General features: G+C 39.1%; 1 protein-coding gene across 1 annotated transcript; it reads left to right on the top strand.

The window, feature by feature from the left end:
* Positions 1–241: 241 nt before the first annotated feature.
* On the top strand, positions 242–1,174 carry LOC129548516 (olfactory receptor 10D1B-like). Its single transcript, XM_055415033.2, has one exon. It carries the CDS (start codon positions 242–244, stop codon positions 1,172–1,174), a length of 933 nt encoding a protein of 310 aa, XP_055271008.2.
* The last annotated feature ends 13,375 nt before the right edge of the window (positions 1,175–14,549 follow it).

The following is a 14,549-nucleotide window of genomic DNA, read 5'->3' as shown; positions in this document are numbered from 1 at the left end:
TTCATATGAAATAATTTCACTTAAATGGAATAATTTCAATAAAGTCACTTTATGTATCTATAATGTTCCTTTAAAAGTATTTAGTTTATTAATGCTGTTTTGTAAATTACACTTGCTAGAAGGACACATAAGGTGATAATTAAATAATTGCTTATCCTTTATTAAATAGCTTCTTGGTTTAACATCAGTGCTGACACTTGGAGACCTGTATTCTATTTTGAAGTCCAACATTCTAACACAGATGAGGAACACCTCAAAGGTGACTGAGTTTATTCTGCTGGGCATCCCGCACACAGAGGACCTGGAGACCATGCTCTTTGTTCTGTTTCTGTCCTTCTACATCTTCACACTTATGGGGAACCTGCTCATCCTACTGGCAATTGTCTCCTCCACTCGGCTGCACACTCCTATGTACTTCTTCCTGTGTAAACTGTCTGTGTGTGACATATTTTTTCCCTCTGTGAGTTCCCCCAAGATGCTCTTCTACCTCGCAGGGAAGAGCCGAGCCATCTCCTATGCAGGCTGCGTGTCCCAGCTCTTCTTCTACCACTTCCTGGGTTGTACCGAGTGTTTCCTGTACACAGTAATGGCCTATGACCGCTTTGTTGCCATATGTTACCCTCTGCGCTACGCAATAATCATGAGTCACAAAGTGTGTGCCATCCTGGCCATGGGCACCTCGTTTTTTGGGTGCATTCAGGCCATCTTTCTAACTACACTCACCTTCCAATTGCCCTACTGTGGCCCCAATGAGGTGGACTATTACTTCTGCGATATCCCAGTGATGCTAAAACTGGCTTGTGCAGACACCTCGGCCCTAGAAATGGTGGGGTTCATCAGTGTGGGCCTCATGCCCCTCAGCTGTTTCCTTCTCATCCTCACTTCCTACAGCTGCATCGTTTATGCCATTCTTCAAATCCGATCGACCGAAGGCCAACGGCGTGCCTTCTCCACCTGCAGTGCCCACCTCACTGCCATCCTCTTCTCCTTTATGCCCGTGGTTCTCATCTACTTGCAGCCCACCCCTAACCCCTGGCTTAATGCAACTGTTCAGGTCCTGAATAACCTTGTCACCCCCATGATAAACCCCTTGATCTACAGCTTGAGAAATAAGGAAGTGAAATATTCTCTGAGGAAGGTGCTAGAGGAGATGGCCCTCATTCATGAGAAGTGATAGAAGTCATACCATACTGCTTATGAGAGGACTTTGCACAGATATCATCTCTGCTCCCTTTTACAGATGAAGAGGCTAAGACTAAAAGATATGAAATGAATTGCTCCAGGTCACTAATAAATTATCCTACTCAGGAGGGATAATAGAATATTCTATTATTCCCAGTTGGCAATAAAAATGCCTAGGCCTTCTGTCCCTCCCTCTATATCTTCTTCTACTCCTAATCCTCTCCTGTTCCCTTCTCCCTTGTCCTAGCACTTCCTCATCTTGGCTGACATGATTATATGATTAACCTCTCAAATGCCTGCATCAGATAAGCCCTCATTTGATGGTCTACGGATTGTAGAAAAATGGGAAGGTTTCAACCATATGGCTTTCAGTGGTACTCTGTGACTTCTGAAATGAAAAGAAATTGTGTAAAGGAAAAGGACTTCTGGGTGAGACCTCAGGACCTTTGTCTCCTAATGACTGAATCATGGGTATTAGTGTGTTGTATCACCCACAAAGCCTGTCTGTTGGTCTTTAACATGAAAATAAGCCTTGACTGTGATTTGAAGTTGTAGATGAAAGAGAATGTGAAGAAGGTAGCCAGGGGGAGTCTGTGAAGGGGTGACTAATTCTGTTGTCTTTCAGTATTAGAAATTTTAGTTTGCCTTTATAATCCCAGCACAACCAGAAATCCATGCAAAATCTAAGCTGCTATTGTTCCATGGTTTTGGATTCTTTGCTTACCAGAAAGCTGTGAGTTTAGTGCTGCCCCTCTAACTTTCTTTTTTCCTTTGTCTAATGAGCTCAGCATAAAATATGTGCTATTCTAGTCCAGGCAGAGATTTGAAAGAAAGTAAAGGGTGAGATAAGAGAAGGTGGTGATGGGAAGAGAAAGGAGTGATTGGAAGAGAAGAGAGTGACTGGTGATTGAAAGAGAAGGTGGTAATGTGAAGAGAAAGGGTTGATGGGAAGAGAAGAAGAGGTAGAGGGCAGTCGGCTCTCCTTTTGTTTATTTTCAGGATCAGAGTTCAGTCAGGGATTCTCCCACACTTGAACCAGTCACAACATTGTGTTTAAAAGCTCATATCAGGATGTTGAGGTGATACGTGTTTTTAAAGGGAAGAACATTTCTCCCACTCATTTTTCTTAAACCCTATGCCTTTTATTCTCTCTAACAGAAATGCTCCTTCCAGCGTCTTTAGTAGAACAAATTCATTCTTATCACTGTTAGTTGCTCAATCATGTCCGACTCTTTGTGACCCCATGGACTGTACCCTGCCAGGCTCCTCTGTCCATGGAAAACTCCAGACAAGAATACTGGAATGGGTAGCCATTCTCTTTTCCAGGGGATATTCCTGACCCAAGGATCAAAACTGGGTCTCCTACACTGGAAGCATATTCTTTACCGTCTGAGCCATCAGGGAAGCCCACTATAGACCCAGTTAAAATATTTCCTGTGTGAAACTTTATACTAAGCAAGTCAGGCTCTCATTTCTCTGTTTTAAATCAGACTTAACAAAAACATCCCTCCATGGTGCTAGGATAAGTTTAAGGAAAGCATTTTCCAACACTGAAAGCCAAGTAGGTTCAGGGAAAGTAAGGTGAAAACAAGTTAGTTGGGGATTGACTATATCGAATCAACAGTTCATTTGCTGAATAGAAGAAATTCTGAGTCCCAGATGAGTTAATTTTTTTTTTAATTTGAGGAAGCAGAACCTCAGTAACATATTTGTCAGCTATTCCTTTTATTTAGTTATTTATTTTTTGGCTGTGCTGGTCTTTGTTGCGCCATGGGGTTTTCTTTAGTTGCAGTGAGTAGGGCTTACTCTCCAGTTGGGATGTGTGGGCCTCTCATGGTGATTTCTCTTCTTGTGGGCTTAGTTGCTCCATGGTATGTGGTTGTTTTCCTGGAACAGGGATCAAATCCATGTCTCCTGAATTGGCAGGTGGATTCTTTACCACTGGATCACCAGGGAAGCCCCTGTCAGTTATTTCTAATCTACCAAGTATCTTGAGAGTCAAAAGGGCAGATACATCTTCTGGCTCTTGGGATGAAGCTGGAATGGAACAAGCCCTTGTTCCTTAAAGAGTTTTTATTAAACAGAGAAAATACAGCAGAATTCATGTTTTCTACTCATTCAGTAATAATTTTTGTATCCCACATTCCTACCTTGTTTTCCTAGGTGAGGTGGTTTGCCTTCATTGCCAACTGGAACTCTTCCCAGAACTAGACTTCTCTCTTCTGTTTCAGGACTTTAAGGAGATAAGAGTCCTGATGCTTTTCTCTAGACTCCATTGTTTTCCATTAATTTTACTCTGTGCCTTAACCATGCTTAATTACATCTCTGGAGCCAAACTCTTCTAACTGTATTGCCACCTCTCATCTCAGACATCCATTTGGAAGCTATCAGCTATCACTGTCATTGATCATCTATCTGTTTGAAATGTCTTTGGTTGCTTAGTCCCAGGATTATCTAAAATACCTACTCCAAACCAATAGATTACTCTTAGCCTTTCACTAAAGTTTCCTACCTATTTGTAGCCCTTGTTCTAGTTAAAACAGAGGTATTTAACACAGCTTGTTAAGTGAGGCATGTTAAACATTAAAAGTACAATGTGAGACAGAATTATATCATGATTCAGAAGCAGTTCTATAAAGAAAAGGAACAAAATAAGTTACACTGTTTAGTTTCTGACTATGTGCCAAGAAATTTTCTTAAAAAATTTTATACATTATTAATTGGCTATATTAACATCTCAACATGTTGAATATCACTCACATTTTTCCAGATGTAGGAACTGAACTCCAGAATGGGTAAATAACATCCCTAAAATCATATTGAATCAGAGGAACTGTCATTGAAGGTGTTTGTGTGTGTGTGTGTGTGTTCTTAGTAGCTCAGTCATCTCTTACTCTTTGTGACCCCATTGATTGTATCACGCCAGAATCCTCTGTCCATGGGGATTCTCCAGGAAAGAATACTGGAGTGGGTAGCCATTTCCTTCTCCAGGGGATCTTCCCAACCCAGGGACTGAACCCAGGTCTCCAACATTGCAGGTGGATTCTTTACCATCTAAGCCACCAGGGAAGATAGGATATATCATACCCCAAATTCAAGATATTTTGTGGCTTGTAAGTGAAATATTCAGTTCAGTTCAGTCGCTCAGTCATGTCTGATTCTTTGCGACCCCATGAATCGCAGCACGCCAGGCCTCCCTGTCCATCACCAACTCCCAGAGTGCACTCAAACTCATGTCCATCTAGTCAGTGATGCCATCCAACCATCTCATCCTCTGTCGTCCCCTTCTCCTCCCACCTTCAATCTTCCCCAGCATCAGGGTCTTTTCTAATCAGTCAGTTCTTTGTATCAGGTGGCCAAAGTATTGGAGCTTCAGCTTCAGCATCAGTATTTCCAATGAATATTCAGGACTGATTTCCTTTAGGATGGACTGGTTGGATCTCCTTGTAGTCCAAGGGACTCTCAAGAGTCTTCTGCAACACCACAATTCAAAGGCATCAGTTCTTCGGCTTTCATATGTCTTTAGAGTCCAACTCTCATATCCATACATGACTCCTGGAAAAACCATAGCTTTGACTATATGGGCCTTTGCCATGCCTATATTAATTACTCCACTCTATTTTTATTAAATATAATAATTTTATTAATATTAAATATATTTAATATACTAAATATTTCACTATTTTTCTCAGTTAATTCTTATAATTACTTTGTGAAGTGACAATTGTTACTATTCAACATTTAAATGGTTAAGGTATCAACATTTAAGGCAGTACTTTAAAAAAGAGCATGAGTGAGTGAAGTCGCTCAGTCATGTCCGACTCTTTGCGACCCCGTGGACTGTAGCCCACCAGGCTCCTCTATCCATGGAATTCTCCAGGCAAGAATCCTGGAGTAGGTTGCCATTTCCTTCTCCAGGGGATCTTCCTGACCCAGGGATCAAACCTGGATTTCCCGCATTGCAGACAGATGCCTGAGCCTCTGAGCCACCAGGGAAGCCCAGTGCTCAAAATTAGGAGGTGTAAAGTTAGTTATCATACACAGGTATGTCTAATAATAATTTTGACAACATTCTATAGTGTTCCTTACAAAATAATGGATTTTAAATAAACTGGATAGGAAAACTATCACCTTCCTTTTGTACTGTTTCTTTGAATATTAAGGGATGTCAGGAGAGAACAAGATGGCAGAGGAGTAGGTGGATGTGGAGTACATCTGTCTTCATGGATACATCAGGAATACACCTTCAGACACAGAAGTGCAGGCAAAACACAGCTGAGAGCTGACAGGAGTACTTGACCAGTGGACAAAATATATGGAACCACGCAAAACTCGGTAGAATAAAGAAACTAGGGAGAAAAACAGGAGTGTTAGTAGGATTGGACTTGCCCTTGGTGGGCTGGGGAACTGAAGCAGGGGTCCCATCACCACATTGGGGTAATTGTCTGAGTCAGAGGAGAAACATTTAAGGTTGAGAGAGAAACAGCTGATCTGTGGCAGCCTAAATGGAATAAGAATCAGACAGCCCTTGCTGCAGCCATACATACTCCAAACAGGGATGCAGGTCTCATGGAAGGCACAGTAGCTGGGAGCTGGAGTTTAGGGATTGTGGAGAAATCCCAGGGCGAGCGAGCTGCTGTTGATTGCAGACAGATTGAGGGGATGTGAGGGAGGAGATTGTGGTGGGAAAAGCCTGTGGAGGAGAGCTGGGCAGCCATGGAAGTAAGGGGATACTGCTAAGTCACGAGTAGGGGGTGGAACCATCACTATAACCTCCTCTCCCCATAGGCCAGCATCAGCAGCTAACAATAGAGAAGTTGGCCCATAAAACACCAGACACAGTGAACTACAGAGTAGTACCCCAGCCAGGGGGCCCCTCTTTGTGTCTGATGTGCTAAATAATGGAGAAGAACCCCAGGCAAGAGAGCCCTCTAAGTGCCTGAACGGGCAGAGTTACAGAGGAAGACTGGCCAAAGAAGCCTTCTGATCGCCAGCTACAAGAGGTTTGAAAAAAAGACTCTGATAGGGCTGTAACTCCTGTGGTGGAGGCAGTCCATGTGCCTGCACATTTGGCACCGCCAGGGTTCCCGCAAGCAGCTGAACTATCTTCACACTCAAGTCTCACTGGGGCAGTGCCACCACAGGCAAAAAAAAAAAAAAAAAAAAACCTTGCATCTATGTGCACAGCTTTTGTTTGGTCGTGTCCAGCTTTTTACAACCCTATAGACTGTGGCCTGCCAGGTTTCTCTGTCCAGGAGGTTCTCCAGGCAAGAATACTAATGCATATTGGCCAATACTGGTTGCCATGCCCTTCTAGAGCACTATATTTTCTGCTGCCCTAGCCGCCAACTCCCCTGAGTACCTGGTGCTGCCAGAACCCCTGTGCCCTAAGCAGCTGCACCACCTCCACATCTGGCCTTCACAGGGGCAAACCCAAGTCCTACAGGGCAGCCTCAGGAGCAAACCCCAGCGGACAACCCATGTGCAGAGATGGAAATAAAACAACAATTGAAACCCAGGGGCAGTGTGGCTAAGGAAGAAGACCCAAAACCTTCCCACCAGTTGTACAGGCTTCAGATTAAGTCCACACGATCATCTAGGCAGACTCTGTGTCTGAATATATAAAAGGTCATTGAAAGCTCCCACAAAAGAAAACACACTAGTTCTGATAGCTGTGGACACTGGAGGCAAGAACACATAGGAGTAGGACCAGATTAGTATTTGAGCCGCCCCAGAGCAGGTCCAGAGGTCAGCACAGTGTTAGAGGGCATTCTAGGGAGGTAAGGTGAACTGTGATTCCCAGTGAGGGAAAGGACTCTGACAGTAGTGACTCAAGAAAAACATTTATTATTCTTATGTGTTGACTTGTTCTCTAGATTTTTTTGAATTTCTTCTTTTTCTTCTTTCTTTTTTTTTTCCTTTTTATCCCCCTCTGTTGCAGTTATCAACTTTATTGGTATTATGACACTATGAAATGCGATTGTTTTTGAGCTTTCTTTTTTTCTTCTCAGTCACTTTTTTTTTTTTTTATTGTTATAAACCTCTGCCTCTAAGATGGGTTTTTGCAGTTCTGTGGACTTTTTCTTTTTCTTTCTTTTCTCTTTTCTTAATTTTAATCTTTAACTATAAATTTATTATAATTTCTTTGATGTTTATTCTTTTGTTTGCTTTTCCTACTGTACTATTCCCCTTGCAGTTAATCTTTAACGTATAAAAATCTTCTTTTCTATCTATCTGTGAATATCTATTATTTCCTTTTTTTTCTTTCTTTCCTTTCCTCTCAACATATATGTTACTTTTATTTTCATTGTTGTATTCCCCAACCGGAATCTTGCTTTACTTTTGTTTTCCAGTTTGTGCTTTAGTTAATTTTGTTTTGGTAGATATGATGTTCAGTTTCCTTTGTTCACTGGGTCAATCTATTGCACTTTATTTTTGTAGGACTGTCTCAATTTTGTTTACGGGTGTATATGCATATGTGTATATTCAGTCACACTTTTTATTGTTTTTATAAATCTCTGAGAAGGAACTGGCAACCCACTCCAGCCTCTTGCCTGGAGAATCCCAGGGACAGGGGAGCCTGGTGGGCTTCTGTCTATGGGGTCACACAGAGTCGGACACAACTAAAGTGACTTAGTAGCAGCAGCAGCAGCAGCCTCTACACTGGGCATTTGCAGTTCTGTGGAGTTTTCCTTTTTTTTTTTTTTTTCTATCTTCTCCCTACTTACACTTATTTTTTTCTCTTTTTTAAAACTTTAATTTTTAATTTTTTTAAACCTATCGTGTTTTTTCTACATTTATTCCTTTGTTTGCCTTTCTGTTATTTTCCCCTTGCAGTTAAAATTTTATATATATAAATCTTATTCATCTGTCTTTAACATTGCATATCTATTCTTTCTTTGTTTTCTTTCCTCGCAACATATTTGTTAGTTTTGTTCCCATTACTTTATTCCACACTTGACACATTGCTTTAGTTTTGTTTTTCAGTATGTGATTTAGTTAGCTTTGTTCTTAACCGGTAAATATAATTTTTTATTTCTTTGGTTCACCGGGTCAATCTACAGTACTTTATTTTTGCTGGACTGATTTGATTTTGCTCATTGGTATATATGTATATGAGTATATTTCATTATTTTGATTATTACTTGCCTCATTTTGTTACTGCCATTTGTCTGGAGTTCATCTTTGGTTTATCATTTTAGGGTATTTGTTTTATCTAACTTACTGTCATAACAAACCATTTTTGGAATCTTCGTTCCTGGCCAGAGATCAAGCCCTGAGCCTTTGGAGTGGGAGCACTGACTCTAAGACCCTAGACTACCAGAGCACTAACACTAGGGAGAATCAAATAGTGAGAACTCACACCAAGGAAACCACTTGAATAAAAGACCCAGCATCACTCAAACACCAGTAGCACAGTGTGCAGGACTCCTCATCTAAACAACAGACAAAACAAAAGTACAAACCCAGTCATCAGAAGACAAATTTACTACCTCACTCAGCCTTTCCCATCAGAAGAAAAACAAACACACAAGAAAACCTCAGCACAAATCTCACCCTATATGAAACTTACACAAACCACTGGATCAACTTTAGAAAGGCAGAAACCAAAAGGAAAAAAGTATTCAACCTTGAAGCCTGGGAAAAGGAGACCTCAAACACAATAAGTTAAAAAAAAATATGAAAAGTCAGAGAAACAATACACAAATGAAGGAACAAATTAGAAATACAGAAGTCCAAATAAATGAAGAGGAAATATGCAAACTAACTGACAAAAAATCAGAATAATGATGGTAAAGATGATGAAAAACCTAGAAAACAGAATGGAGAAAATGCAAGAATCAATTAACAAAGGCCCAGAAGAATTAGAGAATAAACATATGCACACAAACACCACAATTGCTGAAATTAAAAATACTATAGAAAGAATAGCAGAATATCTGAAGCGGAAGAACGAATCAGTGAGCTGGAAGATAAAAGGTGGAAATAACTTCTGAAGAGGAGAATAAAGTGAAAAGAATGAAAAGATCTGAGGATAGTCTCAGAGACCTCTGGAACAATATCAAACACAACAATATTGGAATTATAGGGGTCCCAGAAGAAGAAGAGAAAAAGAAAGGATATGACAATATTTCTGAAGAAATTATAGTTGAAAATTTCCCCAACATGGAAAAGGAAATAGTCTATCAAGACCAACAGGCACAAAAGTCCCATATAGGATAAACCCAAGGACAAACACACCACACACATGCTAATCAAACTAACAGAGGCTAAACACAAAGAAAGAATATTTTTTTAAAAAGCAAGAGAAAGGCAACAAGTAACATACAAGGAAATCCCATATGCTTAACACCTGATCTTTCAACAGAAATGCTACAGGCCGGAAGGGAATGGCAGGATATATTTAAAGTGATGAAAGGAGGAAATCCAGAACCAAGATTACTATACTCTGCAAGGATCTCATTCAACACTGATGGAGAAATCAAAAGCTTTTCAGATAAGAATAAGTTAAGAGAATTCAGTACCACCAAACCAGCTTCACAACAAATGTTAAAGGGGAATTATACAGTTAAGAAACACGAGAGAAGAAGAAAGGTCTATAAAATCAACCCAAACAATTAAGAAAATGGCAATAGGAAAATATATATCAAGAATTACTTTAAATATAAATGGATTAAATGTTCCAACCAAAAGACACAGACTGGCTGAATGGATATAAAAACAAGACCCATATATATGCTGTCTACAAGAAACCCAAATCCGACCTAAAGACACATTTAGACTGAGAGTGAGAAGATTGAAAAATATATTCCATTCAAATGGAAAGCAAAAGAAAGCTGGAGTAGCAATTCTTATATCAAACAAAATAAACTTTAAAATAAAGAAGATTACAAGAGATAAGGAAAAATACTACATAATGATCAAGGGATCAATCCAAGAGGAAGACATAACAATTGTAAATATCTATGCACCCAACTTAGGAGCACCTCAATACATAAGACAAACACTAACAGACATAAAAGTAGAAGCTGACAGAAACACGATAATAGTAGGAGAATTTAACATCCCACTCCCACCAAGGACAGATCATAAAAACTGAAAATTGATAAGAAAATGCAAGTCTTAAATGATACATTAGACGAGATGGATCTCATTGAAATCTTCAGGACATTCCATCCAAATGCAGAAGAATACACATTTTCTCAAGTGCACATAGAACATTCTCCAGGATAGAACACATCTTGGGTCACAAATCAAGCCTCAGTAAATTTAAGAAAATTGAAATCATATCAAGCATCTTCCCTGAACACAACACTATGAGACTAAATATGAATAACAAGAAAAAAAAAACTGTAAATAAATCAAAAGGGAAATCAAAAAATTTCTAGAAAAAAATGACAAAACATGACAACTCAAAACCCATCAGTTTAGTTCAGTTCAGTCGCTCAGTCATGTCTGACTCTTTGTGAGCTCATAGACTGCAGCACACCAGGCTTCCATGCCCATCACCAACTCCTGGAACTTATTCAAACTCATGTCCATAGAGTCATTGATCCATAAACCATCTCATCCTGTCTTCCCTTTCTCCTCCCACCTTCAATCATTCCCAGCATCAGGGTCTATTCTAATGAGTTGGCTCTTCACATCAGGTGGCCAAAGTATTGGAGTTTCAGCTTCAGCATCAGTCCATCCAATGAATATTCAGGACTGATTTCCTTTAGGATGGATTCGTTTGACCTCCTTGCAATCCAAGGGACACTCAAGAGTCTTCTCCAACACCACTGTTGTATAGTATCAACTCTTAAGTGCTCAGCCTTCTTTATAGTCCAACTCTCAAAAATTTGGGGATGCAACAAAAGCAGTTCTAAGAGGGAAGTTTATAGGAATACAATCCTACCTCAAGAAACAAGAAAAACATCGACTAGAAAATGAAACTTTACATCTAAAACAACTTGAAAAAGAATAACAAAAAAACCCCATAATTAGTAGAAGGAAAGAAATCGTAAAGATCAGAGGAGAAATAAATGAATAATAAATGAAAGAAAGAATATTGAAGATCAATAAAACTAAAAGCTGGTTATTTGAGAAGTTAAACAAAATTGACAAATCTTTAACCAGACTCATCAAGAAAAAAGAGAGAAGAATCAAATCAACAAAATTCTAAATGAAAAAGGAGAGGTTACAAGAGACAATGCAAAAATACAAAGGATTATGAGAGATTATTATGAACAACTATATGACCAAAAAAATGGGTAGCCTGGAAGAAATGAACAGATTCTTAGAAAAATTCAATCTTCAGAGATTGAACCAGGAAGAAATAGAAATTATTAACAACCTAACTACAAGCACTGAAATTGAAGCTGTGATAAAAAAATCTCCCAAAAAACAAAAGTCCAGGACCAGATGGTTTCATAGGAGAATTCTAGCAAACACTTAGAGAAGAGTTAATGCCTATCCTTCTAAAACTCTTCTATGAGGCCACCATCACCCTGACACCAAAACCAGACAAGGACAACACAAAAAAGAACTACAGGCCAATGTCACTGATGAACATAGATGCAAAATTCCTCAACAAAAATCTAGCAAACAGAATTCAGCAACACATCAAAAGGCTCATACACCATGATCAGGTTGGGTTTATTCCAGGGATGTAATGATTCTTCAATAAATGCAAATAAATCAATTTAATACACCATATTAACAAACTGAAAGATAAAAACCATATGATAATCTCAATAGATTCAGAAAAAGCCTTTGACAACATATGGCACCATTTATGATTAAAACTGGTCAAAAAATGGGTATAGAAGGAACTTGCCTCACCATATTAAAGGCCATATTGATAAGCCGACAGCAAATATCATTCTCAATGGTGAAAAACTGAAAGGATTCCCCTTCAGATCAGGAGCAAGACAAGGGTACCCACTTTCACCACTCTTATTCAACATAATTCTGGAAGTCCTAGCTACAGCAATAAGAGAAGAAAAAGAAATAAAAGGAATTCAGATTGGAAAAGAAGTAAAGCTCTCACTGTTTGGAGATGACATGATACTGTATTTAGAAAACCCTAAAGATAGTTTCAGAAAATCACTTGAGCTAATCAGCGAATTTAGCAAAGTTGCAGGATACAAAATCAATACACAGAAATCACTTGCATTTCTATATACTAATAATGAAAAATCAGAAAGAGAAATTAAGGAATCAATCCCATTCATCATTGCAACAAAAAGAATAAAATATCTAGGAATAAACTTGCTTAAAGATACAAAAGAGCTGTACACAGAAAATTAAAAAACAGTAATGAAATAAATAAAAAATGACATAAACAGATGGAGAAATAATCCATGTTCCTGGGTAGGAAGAATCAATATTGTGAAAATGACTATACTACCAAATGCAATCTACAGATTAAATGCAATCCCTATCAAATTATCAATGACACTTTTCACAGAACTAGAAAAAATTTTCACAATTCGTATTGAAACACAAAAGACCAAAATAGCCAAAGCAATCTGGAGAAAAAAGAATAAAGCAGGAAGAATCAACCTTCCTGACTTCAGATTATACCACAAAGCTACAGTCATCAAGACAGGATGGTGCTGGCACAAAAACAGAAATATAGACCAATAGAACAAGATAGAAAGTCAAGAAAAAAAGCCATGCACCTATGGGTACCTTATTTTTTTACAAAGGAGGCAAGACTCTACAATGGGGCAAACACAATCTCTTCAACAAATGGTGCTGAGGAAACTGGACAGCTACGTATAAAGAATGAAATTAGAACATATCATACACAAAATTAAACTCAAAATGGATTACAGACCTAAAAGTAAGACTAGAACGTATAAAACTCTTAGAGGAAAACATAGGCAGAACACTTGATGATATCAGTCAAAGTCAGGTCCTTTAAGACCCACCTCCTAGAGTAATGGAAATAAAAACAAAACTAAGCAAGTGGGACCTGATTAAACTTAAAAGCTTTTGTACAGCAAAGAAAACTACAAGCAAGGTGAGAAGACAATCCTCAGAATGGGAGAAAATAAAAACAAATGAACCTACTGATGAAGGATTACTTTCCAAAATACTCAATATCAGAAAAACAAACAACCCAATCAAAAAGTGGGAGAAGGACCCAAACAGACATCTCTCAGAAGAAGACATACAGATGGCTAACAAACACATGAAAAGATGCTAAGAATTGCTCATTATTCAGTTCAGTTCAGTTCAGTCGCTCAGTCGTGTCCGACTCAGAGGATACAAATCAAAACTACACTGAGATATCACCTCTCACTGGTCAGAATGACCATCATCAAAAAGTCTACAAATAAATGCTTGAACGGCTTAGAGAAAAGGGAACACTCTTGCACTGTTGGTGGGAATGTAAACTGATAACAGCTACTGTGGAAGACGGTATGGATAGTTCTTAAAAAACTAGGAATGAAACAATCATATGACCCAGCACTCCCACTGCTAGGCATATACCTTGAGGAAACCAAAACTGAAAAATACACATATACCGCATTGTTCATTGCAGCACTATTTACAATAGCTAGAACATGGAAGCAATCTAGATGTCCATCAATAGATGAGTGGATAAAGAAGTTGTGGTACATATACACAATGGAACATTCAGTTCAGTTCAATTCAGTCGCTCAGTCGTGTCCGACTCTCTGCGACCCCATGAATCACAGCACGCCAGGCCTCCCTGTCCATCATCAACTCCCGGAGTTCACTCAAACTCATGTTCACAGAGTCAGTGATGCCATCCAGCCATCTCATTCTCTGTCGTACCCTTCTCCTCCCGCCCTCAACCTTTCCTAGCATCAGAGTCTTTTCCAGTGAGTCAACTCGTCGCATGAGGTGGCCAAAGTATTGCAGTTTAATGGAACATTACTCAGCCAGAAAAAGGAATGTCTTTGAGTCAGTTCTAATGAGGTGAATGAACTTAGAACCTATTATACAGAGTGAAGTAAGTCAGAAAGAGAAAGATAAATACCGTATTCTAACACATATATATTGAATCTAGAAAAACGGTACTGAAGAATTCGTTTATAGGGCAGCAGTGGAGAAGCAGACATAGAGAATAGACTTATTGACATGGGCAGAGGGGAGGAGAGGGTGAGCTATATGGAAAGAGTAATATGGAAACTTACATTACCATATGTACCATAGATAGCCAACGGAAATTCGCTCTATGACTCAGGAAACTCAAACAGGAGCTCTGTATCAACCTAGAGTGATGGGGTGAGGAGGGAGATGGAAGGGAGGTTCAAAAGGGAAGGGATTTATGTACACCTATAGCTGATTCATGTTGAGGTTTGACAGAAAACAACAAAGTTCTGTAAAGCAATTATCCTTCAATTGAA

This window comes from Moschus berezovskii, chromosome 25 (genome assembly GCF_049115385.1).
Source record: "Moschus berezovskii isolate FMDL1 chromosome 25, NW_MosBer_1.0, whole genome shotgun sequence".
NCBI classification, from domain to species: Eukaryota; Metazoa; Chordata; class Mammalia; order Artiodactyla; family Moschidae; genus Moschus; species Moschus berezovskii.
This window is presented reverse-complemented; position numbering and strand designations above follow the sequence as displayed.

Coding starts and splice junctions, on each gene's coding strand:
- LOC129548516 (XM_055415033.2), top strand. CDS start 242: ATGAGGAACACCTCAAAGGTGACTGAGTTTATTCTGCTGGGCATCCCG.